The sequence below is a fragment of the Sphaeramia orbicularis genome, chromosome 13 (assembly GCF_902148855.1).
Source record: "Sphaeramia orbicularis chromosome 13, fSphaOr1.1, whole genome shotgun sequence".
In the NCBI taxonomy this organism is placed as follows: domain Eukaryota; kingdom Metazoa; phylum Chordata; class Actinopteri; order Kurtiformes; family Apogonidae; genus Sphaeramia; species Sphaeramia orbicularis.
Window position 1 is genome coordinate 1,511,765 of NC_043969.1, and position 16,548 is coordinate 1,528,312.

Genomic DNA, 16,548 nt, shown 5'->3' on the forward strand with positions numbered 1-16,548 from the left:
TAGCCAAACTGAGCAGCCAGGACTCGTACAACAACTTCACCAACAACAACATGGGGAACCCTCGACTGTCACCACTGCCCAGCCTCACCGTGGTGCTGCCCCTGGCTCAGATCAAACAGCCCATGACACTGGGCACCATCACCAAACGAACTGGGTAGGCACACACACACACACACACACACACACACACACACACACACACACACACACACACACACACACACTATACTCTGCAGCGGAAAGATATCCTACTCTGATGTTGAGACACAATCTGCCTCTTTTTAGAACAGTCACTGCAGTTGGTTTGATCATAACATTCTTTGTTCAGTTCATTACCTGTGTTTTAAATCAAGACAAACCAATGTTTTAGCCTCAGCATCACTTTCTTTAAACAGACAATGTAACAGTTAGCAGTATCCAAATATTTATTATACCCTGTAATGCTTTTATTCACAGACAAAAATGCATTTTAACACTTTATTAACATACCTGACAACATGTATTCCCTTTTCTATTAAGGAGATGTAACTGGAGTGTGTATGCAGTTACGGCACATTCAATGACGCACGATACCAAAAGTCCTTCTGCTGTTTTTATGAAATATACATACAGTGTTTAAAGCTTTATTTTTGAAATCCAAGTTTATGAAGGAAATTATAAGATAGCATTCAGTAGAAAAAAATAAAATGTACACACAATGTCTACAGCAAACCAGGGATGTAACGGACATTGAACCTTTTCCCAAATCAGGGACTTACCCCAATACCATTCTCCACCTGCTGAAATATTTCTCTAACTACAAAATGTGAAGACATTCAGTAAATGCTCTATTAGGTTATAGTGTCTTCCATGTACTAAAGCTGAAAAAACTGTTTGATTTCTTTTTTTTTTTTCCTCCACTTTAAAAGTGACAATTTTCTCAATTGTGTTTCATGCAAAAGTCATGCAAAATAAAAGACCTTCAGGGTTCTGACTGTTAGCTGGTGTAAAAAAAAAAAAGTGATCTTGAATGCACCATTTTGGAGGAATTAAGTAATTAAAAAAAAAAGATGAAAAAAAATCATATGTTCCATTACAGTATAGTACAGTTTTTGTTCCATTTAGAATTGTGAACCCTTTGACATTAGTCTGTGGTATTTCATGCTTTTTGTGCAGTGTAAATGTGTATGGTGTCATTGTTGGCCTTGTGTAGGCCAAAGGCTCACAACCATTCAGCTGATGTTCATGGTCGCCTTTTGTCTCAGGCCACCACTTTTTTTGCATATGGGTAATAAAGCACAACACACATGTGAACTTGCCCTGCGGGCTGTTTGGAAAGCTCCTAAACAACGTCATGCACTGCACGACCAGAAACAAAACACTGTGATAAGTTTAGATTTTGTCCGGTCGTAATAAATGCTGTGTAACCCTGTCATGTCCCTTCTCCCATCAGGATTTTTTCCCCCTTGGATCTTTGCCATGCATTGAAATGATGTAGTTTTAAGACCATCAACAACTACAGGCCTTTGCTAAGTGCATTTACATACAGTATAGGTGGCCACAAATATGGGTAGATTTTAATATTTTAATTTAAATGTAATTTTCATGCCCTGTTTGAATAGGAAATGCTATAATGATCCAAACAGATGTAAGGGATTTATAGCCGTGTGATATTTGATAAGTGAGCTCTGAGGATGAAAATAGAGACCCGATCCTGCAGTCAATATAAACAACATAAGGCCATTTTTCAAATCATTAAGACAACCTGCAATGTTGATTTGCTTTGTAAAATTTAGTGTGCTCAGTGGTGTCTGGCTCTGCTGTATTTATTTTGATGACCTGCTGCTCAGTGGTTTGCACTTGGTTCGTGTTTCCAATTTGCTTTGCTTCATTATTTGTGGGTTAAACTAGCTTTGACAAGGCCTCAAACATTTTTTTTCCCCCTTTTACTTTAGTTAAAAGATGTTGTTTCTTATCTGGCTTGCGGTAATTAGTAGGATTATATTTCTGTTGGACAATGTTTTTTTATGTTTTGTATGATCTCATTTGAATTCATCATCTGGTGAATGTCAAAGCCTTGTTCTTGTCAATTTACCTTCTGCCCTCTGTGTTTCAGTCTATTATTATTTATATCATCTTTGCTTGTAAGTAGTTCAGAATAATGTTTTTCACTCATGTATTTTAATGTATTTCTTTTTTTTTTTTTTTTTAACTTTATTTATAGAACTTTTCAATATCTGCTGAGCTTTTCATTTCACAAGTTTAACATTTATAATTTCAAGCAATGTAACAATGTATTCATAATACAAAGATTGACACTGGACATGATAAACAGAGAAAACCCAAGGGGAAAGAAAAAAAAAAGGCAATACAAACAAGACAATCAAGACAGTGCATTCTGGTACCGCAAAAGGAGGAAAATAAATAAATAAATAAATAAATAGATAAAAACAGGTCAATAACAATATAAACATAAGATGTTTTTAAAGTTCCAGGCCAGGCAACATATTCATGCAGTGTACGAGAGGCTCCCATATTTTGTAAAATTTATTGATAGAGTTATTTAGGATGCACCTAATTTTTTCTAATTTTATATTAAGCATGATGTCTCTGATCCATTGATCGTGTGTTGGAGGTGACGAGTCCTTCCATTTGAACAGAATGGTACGCCTAAAATGTATGTATTTCTGACAACATTTTGCTGCCAATACAGAAACATAAAAACACTTACTTTTTTTTTTACTTTTACTGAGAAAAATTGGCACGTCCTACAAACACTAAATCCAAATGATAATATAACTGATTAAATTCTGACCACGCCAAGATATTCCAACTCATGATAGCTTTGTTGTTTTTTTGTATTGCCAGCAAATTCAAGAGAAAATAGAAATAACCCTGTTGATTGTTGGATTTGGTATTGTTTTGTGATTTCTAGGCAATTTCACAGTGTCACTCTGCATTTTTATACCTCGTTTACAATTACAAGTAATAAAGGAGACCAGTTATTGTTACTAGAAACCGATATACATTTGCATTAAAATCTCTGTGTTAAATTTTAGAGTAACTCTGATACAAAGCTGAACTATTTTTAAGCTGATTGTCAAGTTAAATACTGAAAGCACACCTCAACAATATCTCAGTAGTATTCTTATTCAGTAAAGATAGAGCAGTTAGTGCCAATAGGCATTTAGTTTACAAAGTAAGCCTGGCTCCAAAAGTGATTTATTATTATTATTATTATTATTAATATTATTATTACCTATATATTCAATTCAGTTTTCCTCCAATTTAAACTAAAGTAATGAATCCAAACATAGTCTGTTTGTGATTTGGTTTCAGCGGTTCTTGTTATTTAATCGTCCATCTCCTTTTTTTTCTGTTCCAAACTATAGCTGTATGAGTCTTTTTAAGAGTCCACTGTCACAGATTCGTTCAGACATAGAGGCAATATTGGATCAAAAATAAAACATACTAGTGACAGTGTTAAATGTTGGGTGTGATAATCAGCTGATAAGCAGTTGATGCTGACTCTGCACATAGTCCTGACTAGGGATGGGAATCGATAAGAATTTAATGATTCCGATTCCATTATCGATTTTGTTTATTGATCCAATTCCTTATCGATTCTCTTATCGATTCTCATTGGGTGAGGGAATAAAAGAGTACAAACGGGTGTGTTTGCATTAACTGTCTTTTATATTTCCATCTGCACAGAAAATAGAACATATACAGTATGAACAAATAATAATAACAGACGATGCCAGTTTGGTGGGGGGGGGTATGTGCAGTAAAAGTGAAACTACAGACTCTTCACTAATTCCTCTATCACCGCATTTCCACTACGTGGAACCGGTTCGACTTGGCCCGTCTCCTGTTGTTGCGTACCTCATGTCCTTTCCCCTCCCTTCAGAAACTTGTGTTTGAGGGGGTACGACGTTTGTTGCCGGCACCGGAACCAGAACTGGCCCCCGTCTGGCCTGATGTTCACTCTGCCGCTAGATTCACAAGCACCGCTGAGTAGAGAATCAAATACATGACATTCCTGTAAATGAATCACATGCTGTGGACAAATGTTTGAACAGAATGGAGGGATTCCACCCTTTAGAAGAAATGGAAGCTTTGCCAGTGTTACTAGTGGACCTGGTGTCATCTGTTTGGGCCTGGTGTCGTCTTTTTAGACCTTTTCTACCTCAACACCATGTTGGCTCCGTTCTGACCAAAACAATGCAGCATATGTGTGACGTCATCACGCATGCGCAACAAAGGTGGAATCGATAAGCAGCCGTTAAGCAGGCAGGCAAACGATTCCAAGGAATCGAGCTACTGGGATCGGGTTCTCAAGAAGAACCAGTTCTCGATTCCCATCCCTAGTCCTGAAACACCTGAGACACATTTCTAGGCTGTCCAGGGTGTTGTCAGGCCTGGTAGGCTCCATGAGTACTTCTTTATCCATCCAGTCCAAAGGAGGCATCAGTATTAACGCATCAGGACGTGCAACTGGGCAGCCTGTGCCTGCATGCACACGGCTGCACCAACACACCAAACACACACACACAAGCATGCACACACACTGACTGAAGCAGCAGGTTTGGCCCCCAGAGTCGGGGTGATATCATATGCTTTCACGCTACACTTGCACAGGAGTACCCAGGCACCATCTGTCTGTCTGTGCAGCCAGCCCTCTTTTGCTTTTTCTGTGTGCATGTGTGCATGTATGTGTTTGTGTGTGACAGAGAGAGAAGAGCGTCCGGCAGCTGTATTTACACCTGTATGAGCAGATCCCTGTTGGCAGGGTGGCAGAGGAACACACCAGCTGCTTAACCTACATTCCCTAGCAGGCTGCCTTTGTGTGCACTGTGCAATGACACACACAAACACAAACACACGCACACACAGACCCGTTGATGAAGCCCGCACACCGCCCCCCCTCTCTTTGTCTGACAAAGCAGTGATAACTTCATAGGCTACAGACCACCAGTGTTCAACTGCTGCTGTTTGTCTTCGGAGGCCTCAAATTTTTAACATCAAAGAAAACCTTAACAAGTCCACACAGAACCCCCTCCCCTCCGCTCTTAGGTTTTGGTGCTTTCCCCCTGTTGGGAGTTGGGAGGTAGAGTCGGATGTGGCTCAGCATCCGTTTGATAACCCCCCCCCCCCCCCCCCCCCCCCCCCCCCCTTCTCCAGTTGAGGCCAGGTCAGGGAGTGGAGGAGCTCAGCCAAGCTTCTGCACAAAGTCTCCCGAGAGTCCTGAACGAGGAGACGAGTATCGACTTTGACCCAGCCTCTTGTTTCCTGTCAGCCAAATTTGGCAGAGAGTTGGACACAGATGAACTGAACCTCATGAACAATAAAAAAAAAAAAAAATTGGTCACAAAATCAAGAGATCCCCTTTTGGTGAAAATGTGACAGCCACAGTTTAATCTTTGAGGAGATTAAGACAGAAACATTCATATCGGCGTATTCGTCCCTTTAGACACTAGAGCTGTTTATGAGCGGCCCGGCTGCATCAAATTTAGGGATTTGCTAGCAGACAAACTATTGCACACTTATCCCATCTACACACAGTCTGACTTTAACACAGACAAATGAAAATCCAAATGGAAAGGTTGTCGCACACAAAACAAAACACTGCCCTCAACCAAATCCCTCTGATGACATTTTGAAGCAAATGCAGATGGAGTGCAGGCGAGGTAGCGAGAGAGACAACAGAGGGAGCGAACGAGACCCTGTGACCTGCTGCAGATGTGCCCTCAGATTACTGTAATATGTACGTAAGAGGCAGCCCGGCGTTAGAGCCATTGTTTTACATAGAACAGGGCTGGAAAGGGGCTTTAAGAATGCAATGTCAACATCACATGGCAGCAAGACTAAACCATTTGCACAAATCACCTCACTTCCCTCCCTTTTTAATGGCCCAGGCGGAGCTGCTATTAGGGCCAATGGGTTAAGAGATGAATGTGTGAACGATTATTCTCTGGGAGTGGGGTCGGCGCCCTCACAGGTCGAAAACGCTCGCTCTTTTCCTCTCTCCTCTGTTTTCCAACTCTCTCCCTCCTCTTAGTAAAACACCCGTTCACAGTCTTACTCTGCTTTTACTCCAGTGACCCATGTTAAACTTGTGTTTTCCAACATGCAGCTGACCTGTGTGGGACTCTTCTCCTACAAATCCTGTTTGATCCACAAGCGTGTCACAGAAACAGGGTGGTCTTCGTCTTCTCTGTGGTTTAAACTTATACGGGACTGTACATATGTTCGTAAAACACAACAATAGTACAATATTCTTTAAAATGAAAAAAATGCTGTGTTGTCTATTATATCACAGTGAGACTTAAACAATGCCTAAATGTATGTATTTGTGGGGAAGGAAAGACTAGAACTTAAGGCGGCATCAGTTGACTTAAAACCTAGATTATCATTAAAGCCTATGTCATTTGGCCAAATTCACCCGTTTTCAAACAAATGTTTTGTTTCATTTTTATTGTATATTTGTTATATACTGTATTATTTACTTTTGACCACAATGTGCTAATGTAGACAATATGTCGACAAGAAAACATTTGATAGAAAAACAGTGTATTCTGTTACATTTGTTGGTGCTGATTTGGATCGAGGTATATTCAATATACAGTACAAAGGTCAAAGGAACCAACGGAACCATGGCACAGGTCATACCAAGGATCCACAACACATAATTACTAATCATCTGTTCTCTTAGCTAGGGATATAACAATATGAAAATTTCATATCACAGTTACTGTGACTAAAATTATCACGGTTATCATTATTATTGCAGTATTGTTGAAATTGTGCTCAAAGTGTTCAAAAAGTACTGATACACACTGAAATAATTTAACCAAGTTATATTTTGAAAAAAAAAAAAAACAAAAGAAACAAAACAAAAATAACAGGCACAATGTCCCTTCTGTTGCAGAAACATTCAAATATTAACCTTTCGTGGTCTGAGTCTATTTTGTCCGTTTTTCAGTCCTTTTGATTTTGCCTTTATATACTATATAAACAAATGTTTATTATACCCATGTTTGGGATCTGTTTTTTCAGCACAACTTCATTTATATCATCTGTCTCTTATTTTTTCACTTTAACCTACTATAAAAACATAAAAGAACAAAAAACACAAAAAAATATATAAAATCCAATTTGAAAAATGTATATAATTTATTGCATAAATAACACACAGATGCTTAATGAACCTTTTCAAAGACTTTAAAAGTGAATATTGGTTCCAAATATTAGGTATAGAAAATTAAAATTGTAATAAATTAAAACTATATTCAGATATTTGACATAAAAGCAAATCTTAACAGGCGTTTTTCCCCTAAAAGTGTGGTAATCAAACACGGTTATCATGAGAATTAGAATTTAAACAGTAATGCTGACCGTCGGCAATTTTACCGCGGTTTATTGTTATACCGGTAATCGTTACATCCCTAGTCTTGGCTTCACTCAACACCCATTCTTCCAATCCTGCACTTGAGTTGTCACTTAGTCATTCCTTTTCCACCAACACAACCTGAGCACTGGTTCTGGTCTGGTATGAATGCCAGTTTAGAGTGGGTTAGATGCCATGTATTAGTATACACATGTATTAGTATACACATGTATTAGTATACACATGTATTTGTATACACATGTATTAGTATACACATGTATTAGTATACACATGTATTTGTATACACATGTATTAGTATACACATGTATTTGTATACACATGTATTAGTATACACATGTATTTGTATACACCTCTGCTTTCCCAGCAACGCTAGAGCTAACTTCAAGCAACCAACCACTGCTTTTATTTCATTTCCGTTTAGAGTTTAAAAAAACCCCAAAAAAAACCCTAACTGTTCCTTTTAAGCACTGGTGCTCTTTAAAGTGTGTCAGTAGTACATTTTGATCAATCTCATTAAAAATGTTTTAAATGGATGCTTCTGTGACGGTCAAGGAGCTAAGCCCTCTGCTGTTGCCTTTGACTCACTATTTAACTTTAGTTGAAGTTTCCTTGTTTCTTTACATCATGTAAACTGCCATTAATTCCCATCAGTCACCAACAATAACTCAGGGAAACCACGGAGGAGAATTTCAAACTGAACTGACATCGTTGTAAACCCCAAAGTCTACTTGGCCTTTAGTCTGACCATGGAGACCTCATCCCATTCACCCATCACTCTCCAATGGCGTCCTTCCATTTACCCAGCTGGAGGCCCGTAGCGGGGGCTCAGTAGGTTCAATAGGCTCAGCGGAGGGTAGACAGGAGACCGTGCACCCCCTTCTGCAGCTCTTTGATAAGTGGCAGTTTACCAGGGGCCTCCATTACACCAACCAGCATGTTCATTTGTCAACTTGCGCTCCAGGAGTAAGACATTCCAGGGCAAATTGTTGCTCCCTGTCTCCCGGAGGAACGTTTTTCTACACATCCATGTACCAAGACTAATTGGAGACTGTGTGCTATCGTTGGGAGGGCTTGGGCGGATGCGGCGAAAGCGATAAAATAAAGAAGTGCTGCAGAGTGCTTTGGTTGGCTGGGGAGTCTGTTTTTCATGACTGGGAGAGGTTGCCTGGCGGGGACAGAGTTCAGTCTCATCGGACCTTTATTGCTGTAGGGAAAAGGCTTATTTACTGTAAACTGTTTACGGAGCTCTGTCACTATCTCTGGACATGCAGAATAAACACAGGAACACACTCCCACTCCTAATGTCTTGTAAACACTAGAAACACGCACAGACTGACAGATAGACAGAAATATACCCCGAAAAAGACACTACACTTTGGATGACTCTCACACACATACACACAAACACACACAAACACACGCACACAATGTGTTCTTGTTAACATAATCACAGGGAATACACACACTTGCCCACACCCTTACTTCCAAACAGGCGTGCACATTCACAAGACAATGCATGGCCATAAATACACATTCACTCTAAAAAAAGATGCAGCATGCAAACACACAACTCCTTGTCTCAACAATGCCTGAGTGCTGTTAGTTTTATTGGTGTCCCCAGTTGTTTTACAGATTAGATAAACTGTTCGTATTATTTCTCAATCTCAACAATCAGAACTATTTCCCATCATTTTTTTTTTTCTGTCAAATTTTACTCACTTGGACTCAGACCTGCATGTTTCTCCACATGTACCCGACCCCGTTAAAGGTTAAAGTCAAGAGTTAAAAGAAGGAAAAAAAAACCCCAAAACAAAATCACGACAGATGTCGGAAAAAAGAGTGGACATGCTGCATCTGCCAAATATATGGTATCACACTTTGCAGAGCAGCTTGAGCAGATGAATCATCAACTCATCCCGCAGGTTTTCAAATCCATCTTAGCGCACAGACATTCTGTTTCCTGCCGCATGTATGTTTTGCACTTAAACAGACACGTCAAAAAGTATGTAATGTGAAAAGTGAAAAGTGTGTTTGCCCAAGTGTGCTAGTTTAATAATGGTTTTTCCGTCTATCTCTGTATCCCCCATTCCCTTCACCCCTCCCCACCCCTACCTTCTCATGAAGACCCTACCTCTTTGGGGCGGGATGTTTTGCCATTAAAACTCCATGGTGAGTTTTGATTCTCCCCTCCTTGTCTCTCTGTCTCTCTCTCTCTCTGTCTCTCTGTCTCTCTCTCTCTCTCTCGCTCTCTCTCTCTCTCGGTAGCATGCGACTGTATCCTCTGCCACCGCACACACACCGCCTCCTTTATCTCTCATTTGTCTCGTTGTATATTTTCAACACATTCTGCAGAGTCTGTGCAGCCATTCCAAGGGGGGTTAAGTCTCACTGAATGTTTGTTGTCTCCCCTCCCCTTTTTTTTTGGTGTGTTTTTTGTTCGTTTGGTTCAAGTGTATGTTTACCTTTTTTATTAGGAGGGGTCCATTGTGTTTTCTTAACTTCAAATTCATCTTTTTTTGTACTTCATTTTTTATTGTTTTAATATGAGGCACAAAACAAACAGAAATGGTCCCAGGTCCATTCAGACATTTACAGACTGTTTACTGTCCACAGATTGAATGAAAAAGTCCCATTTTTTCCAGTACTTTACACCCTTGTGCTGTTGTAGGTGCAGATTATATGTCATCATTTCCATTAAATGGATTTGGTTGACAAGTTTTATCACCAAGGAGACTGAGGGAGGGTCCTTTTTAAGCCAATATTTGGTGATGGCTTTTTTGCCTGCGGCAAGCAGTATTCTACATAGATATATGTCACTTTTACATAATTCCTCTGGGGGAATGCTAAAAACGAAGTAGCCAATGACATATCAAAATGAACACCAAAAACTGAATACATCAATTTAATCATCTCTCCCCAAAAGCCAACTTCAAATTCATCTTTGAATTTAATGTATAATATCGTAAATATAATCTTCCATATTTACATCAGTACCTGATGTTTCTTTGACAGTTATTGTACTTATTAAGATGTTGTTCTGCTAAGTTGGTGCCCCGGGCAGAACCCCAGAGGGCGTATGACAGTACTTCAGGGAAACGCTGGAGCACGTCTTGTCTGGTTGTCGTGTGGCTTCTTTGAGCAACCCACTAGAAAATAACATTTCTGTCATTGTGTCATTTTTCTTTGCTTAGACTGTTCATGATATTTTGTCCAAGAATAATGCCTTTGTGTTTGACACACATTGTTCAGATTTTGTTTTTAGCTTGCTTTCAAATAGATTTTTTTTTTCCCTCTGGTTGAGTGTCTGCACATAGTGATTGTCTCTTGTCATCTTCTGGTCTATTGATGAATAGTGTCTTGTGTTGATATAAGAATCTTAGTGATGTGAAAAAGATATGTTTCACAGTGAACTCATGGCGATAATTAATATTTGGAATCGATATTTCAGATTGTTATTGTACTATACTACTGTATAATGAAGATTAAAGGTGTCAGTTCTAAGTGTAAAAAAACTAATCAATCAACTGCACAAAACCAGGTCACCAAATGGCACACATTCAGGGACTAACATTCAGTTTTCATACAGTTCTCCCATAAAGTTGATAATATTAGATGGTCATTTTTGGGAAGTCACAAATAAACTTATAAAAAATTGTATAAGGATTTTCTTTCCCCTTAAAATAAAAGGCTTTTACAGGTCCGCTGTCATGCAGTCCACTGTCTTGCACTGCCATTTTCAAAAGTTCCTCAAAACAAACTTCCTCCTCTCCTTTTGGTTTCAATAACAGGTGAATCAGGATTAACGGCCACTCAACAAAAATGGCCTGAACAGACAAAACAAACACTCAATAATCAGAGACTTGTGTGTGTGTGTGTGTGTGTGTGTGTGTGTGTGTGTGTTTGCAGCCACCACAGGTGAAGGTGAGCTGCAGAGAGTATTTACTTGTTTGCAATGAGCAGCTACACCACTAGATATCATACAATGAATATTTATTAATTTAAAAGGAAATAACATAATCTTAATCTCTTAAAGTTTTTTCTTTTTTATAAATTTGTTAGTATTACTGTATCATAGTTGCATCATGTCCACTTCATCACAGCTGTTTATTTCATTATTATTCCAAATTTGAGGTCAAATGACACTTTGATAGCTGTACTAAACATAGGTACTGCTGTAATGCTTTACATTTATGTCTTCATGTTTGATGTTTATTTCATCAGAAGTAACTGTTGTGTGCACACAACAGTTTTTCCTAGGTTGAAACACCATCACTTTTTTGTACCAAAGACAAACGTACGTGGCTGTAGAGGTTATGATCACTCACTTCCCAAAAAGGAGAGAAACCGTCAATTAGTATTTTTCTTTCTTCCCTAAAGAGTACAATTATATAAACAGAGAGACTAGACAATGTATCAAAATTCTGGGCTAGTAAAGCATCTTGAGTCGGTTTTCCCTTCATGCTCAGCACTGAGTACCTAAAGTCAGAGGGCACCACATCTTCGTAGACTCAGATCTTTCAGGCTTTTTCTAGCTGGGGCTGAAGCCAAGTCTCATGTCAACGCTGTCTTGTGAAATCAGATGCTTATAAGCTTTTAAAAGAAGCCCCATTATGACAGAGTCACTTATGGAGAGATGATTGAACGGCTCAGTGAAGTGAACTTTTCCCTTTCCCGGTTCCCTACTCTCCGGCTCCTCCCTGTTGACTCCATTCACTTTAGAAAATGAATAGCATGTGGTGCCTTCCCCAAGTCTTGGGTTTCGTCTTTTGTTGTGGGCAGTCACTCATACTTTTTAATTGAAGCTTTGTTCCTTATTCTGTCCTCATCCACCTCCTGCTTAATCTAGGCCCTCAGTGATTTCAGAGCATATACTTTTCAAAGGTATACATCATTAGCATTGGAATCTTGACCCTCACAATAACTGCCTTCCGCTCCAAATTGAGCTAGTTAAACCTATATTGTTTCTGTAAGAGTGTACGCTTTGAGACACGAGCAATGACAATCCTTTTGGCAATTTCTACACTGAGCATGGCCTCTAAAAGCTTTGTAGTAATGTGGCACATTCAAAATAAAAAAGAAGTCGATGGGGCTTTATTTTCTTTTCAGGAGTTGCATTGTACCGTAACCTCTCTTTGATGCTGCACTGTAAAAAATGACTGTAGAATTAACACCAAGAAGTTGTAAAATCGCCACATAAAAAACTGGAAGTGACAATACAATGCAAAGTTGTTTATTTGAAAAGATTTTTGTGTTAACGATTAAATCAAACATAGCTGTAGTTTTTACAGGAAGAGTATGTGAACAAAACCAGATTTGTATGTAGAAATGATGGATTTCTATTGTTTTTAGAAAATAAAACTGTAAATTGAAAAACAATGTGGTGCCGTTTAAACTGCAAAGACCATAATGTTGAAATAACAGCGTATTTGCTTTTTTATATTTAAAAATCTTATAAAAAAGTAAACATTTTACAATTTAACATTTTAAATTAGTAAATGAATGGGTTGGTAGAGTTGGTAGAGCGGCTCGTCCAATAACCAAAGGGTGGGTGGTTCCAATCCTGGCTCCGACTGTCCGTATGTCCAAGTGTCCATGGAAGACACTGGACCCTAAACTGGTCCCAGTTGGACCTGGTGGATTTGGAAAGAGCTGTGGACACCATGAAGGAGGAGAAAATGAGCTAAAGAAGTGCAGAACATTTACCATTGAAATCCACTGTTAAATCTACATGTTTAAACTGTTAAATCTACATGTTTAAACTGTTAAATCTACATGTTTAAACTGTTAAATCTACATGTTACTCCGTAAATATGTTTACAGTTGGATGTGTTTTTTACAGTATTGTTCTGGTAACCACAGCAGCCAGTTTTTTTTCCTTTAAAAACAACAGGATTTTTTTTTTTTTACAGTGTGGTTATTTAGTGTTCAAAGCATATCATTTAACTCACTGATAGTGGAGTTTGGCACGTTCAGCTTAAACTATGACCAGCCTCATTAAGCCTGACTCCAAAGACTCGGTATATCAGCAAAATACACCGGTAAAGAAAAGTTGTAGTTTCTCCTTGAAAATTTGATCCCCAGCCTCCGATGTTCACTGACTTTCCCCAGTGGTTGTCATTAGCGCTGTGTTCAACAGAGCCCCTAGGCTGCCTCTTTTCCAAGGGCTGTTGTGAAATAATAAATGTGACGTTGAAGGATGTGTCCTCCACATGACTGCCCTCTCTCCCTCACTCTCTTCTTTTTCTCCGTTCTCGGTCGGTTGCAGTCTTACTTACTCTTACCCTTACTCTTACTTACTTCCTGACTTTTTGTCACTGGATGACCAGATCAACCAAGCCACATCATAGTGTTTGTTTACCATGAGGGCTCTGAAAATAAATGGAATCTGCCACTGGACTTCCATCCCCCATCGGAGGCGCCTTACGTTAGCCACGGACATAGTAATGCGAAGGGACTTTGATGGTTGATGTTGTAGATTGAATTATGCCCTTGAGGAAAAGCTATTAGCTCAGTCAAGAGGACTCATTTGTTAAATTAAAAGTGGAAATGACATGTGAGTAGTCTTTTCAGTGAATTAAAGTTGCAAAGAAAATGGATTCCACTCCCTTCTAAAAGCCAATAGTGCAAACAAAAAAAAGAGAGATTAACCATTTGTTTAGCAACCTCCAACTCAGTTCACTGTCTGTGTATTTGTTTCATAATTTAATGGTATTCGGTTGTATTTTTCATGACATGGGCTCATTTTTACAACTCGCCCCACTACCAGTCTTAAAACTGTCGGTCGTCCTCCCGATGTATGGAGAAGAGTTAAGCCCTGGTCTCTTGGCGCTGTGCCTCTTTGTCGTAAGGCAGAAACCTCAACACTTTTAAGCCACTTCAAGTGAGATCAAAGGGGAAAAAAGATGATTTAAAACACAGATGAGTAAACTTTAGCGGTCACTGTACCCAGAGGAGAGCTGAGCTGTGATCTTTGCTCCCGTTGGCAAGTTCAGTGCTGGCTGAGGTGTCTTCAAAGGGGCCCAAACCCAGCTCATCAGCTTTGAGACCACAGTGGGGAGTCAGTATTAGAACTCGCCATCACAGACCTAAAAATAAACATATTGGTGTGTGTCAGCTCTGTGTGTATGTCTATTGTATAATTTATATAGAGTAGGTGTGAGTTCAGTATGTGTTCAGTATGTGTGGTTAGTCAATCTCTGCTGCGCTTCTTAAAAGACTTGTACTGATTTATAATTCTTCCTTCAGTTTAAAACAATGTTTTCCTTTGATTTATTATTCAGCTAGGGTTTTACATCCAAAAACAACATGTAGACTATGAGGAGGTTAGAATATCTTCCACTGCTCGGTGTGCATCGCTGTGTGGTGTATATTCGTCAGCCCCAATCTCTTGGAAACCAACCATCGTCTTGCTCTGAAATAGGATTTGTGTTTCCTGGGGTTATTGAAACCAGTGAACCACAAGGCCTTTGAGGGTTTAACTTATTTTCCAGCAATGGGAGAGATGGAACACCATGGCTTTCAGCAATTAAACACCTCACCAAAGAAGAACTGCGACTTTGCAGAACTCCCACACATTACACGTTGGGAATGCTATTCCTGGTCCTCTTGTGGACTTTGTGGTCCCGTGACGTCATCTTCCCCATTTCAATCCGATTGTCCAGGGCTGAGCAGAATGTCAAATGAGATCAACTATGAGACAAAATTGTTTTTTGTAGTTTATTTGTCCATTTCCATTTTCATTATTATTATTAGCATTCCACACTTATGTATGTTTTGTTAAGCAGGAGCTGAGCTGAAAGTTTGCACTTATTCCATTGCTGTTGAAAACACTGAGGAGGCATTTCTCGGAAATAGCAGAAATAACATCTCAACATTCAGTAAACCACCAGCAACCCATGTAAGGGTTCTAGTTTGGGTTAGGCTTACATTTGAGTCATGTTTGAACTGATGGATTTCAGATGCGTTTTAGTCAGTTTACAGAAGCTAGATGCTCTCTTTCACATGAAATTCTTTTATTTATATATATATATATATACATATATATATATATATATATATATATGTATATGTATAGGCCTTACAGTTCCATGAAAAGGGTGGACATTACTACCAGCTGTATAATTTCTCATATATTTGATACAGGTTTTGCAGCTTTATTTGTTCAAGTTAGGGATGGGAAGCAATTTTCTTTTTAACCCATCAAGACCTGAACATCCATCACTGACTAAAAGTACCTACTGATCTAAACTGTTTAATACCTTTTGCTCCAGTAATTCTATCAAAACATGTAAATAATTGGTGTCAAATGCAGTTTGTCATCTTCTCGTGGTCATCAGATATGACCCATGTAGACGTTCAGAGGCTCCGTAGTGAACGTGGAAACACCGTCATCTTCTGCAACATTGATTCACCAGTAAAACCCATGGAGTTGGATCAGTCACAGTGGATGGAAATGTTTGGTTTATGTTCAGTTAATGATGGATTTTATTGAAAAAGTCCCTTTCTCTGCAGTTTTCTCTGTTTTTGATATAATAACCCTCAACTTTAATTTGAGCTTTTATGAGCATCTTAATGATCTGTAAATTAAATACAGGAAAATACCTTATTTATACTGATATACATATATATATATATATATATATATATATATATATATATATACATACAGTACAGGCCAAAAGTTTGGACACACCTTCTCATTCTTCGCATTTTCTTTATTTTCATGACTGTTTTCATTGTAGATTCTCACTGAAGGCATCAAAACTATGAATGAACACATGTGGAATTATGTACTTAACAAAAAAGTGTGAAATAACTGAAAACATCTCTTATATTCTAGTTTCTTCAAAGTAGCCACCCTTAGCTCTGATGACTGTTTTGCACACTCTTGCCATTCTCTTGATGAGCTTCCAGAGGTAGTCACCTGAAATGGTTTCCTAACAGTCTTGAAGAAGTTCCCACAGATGCTTAGCACTTGTTGGCCCTTTTGCCTTCACTCTGTGGTCCAGCTCAACCAAACCATCTCGATCGGGTTCAGGTCCGGTGACTGTGGAGGCCAGGTCATCTGGCGCAGCACTCCATCACTCTCCTTCTTGGTCAGATATCCCTCACACAGCCTGGAGGTGTGTTTGGGGTCATTGTCCTGTTGAAACATAAAT

The 16,548-nt window shown here is 39.0% G+C and overlaps 1 protein-coding gene across 5 annotated transcripts in view; it reads left to right on the forward strand.

Moving 5' to 3' along the window:
• Window positions 1–16,548, forward strand: part of bcas3 (BCAS3 microtubule associated cell migration factor) — a 521,508-nt gene that overhangs the window by 169,182 nt on the left and 335,778 nt on the right. For 4 of the 5 annotated variants that reach the window (XM_030152118.1, XM_030152122.1, XM_030152119.1 and 1 more), the window contains exons 16-17: window positions 4–154; window positions 9,515–9,559. In XM_030152118.1, coding sequence (XP_030007978.1) covers window positions 4–154; window positions 9,515–9,559 — 196 coding nt within the window. The remainder of the gene's footprint in view (window positions 1–3; window positions 155–9,514; window positions 9,560–16,548) is intronic. The other variant, XM_030152121.1, reaches the window with a different exon arrangement.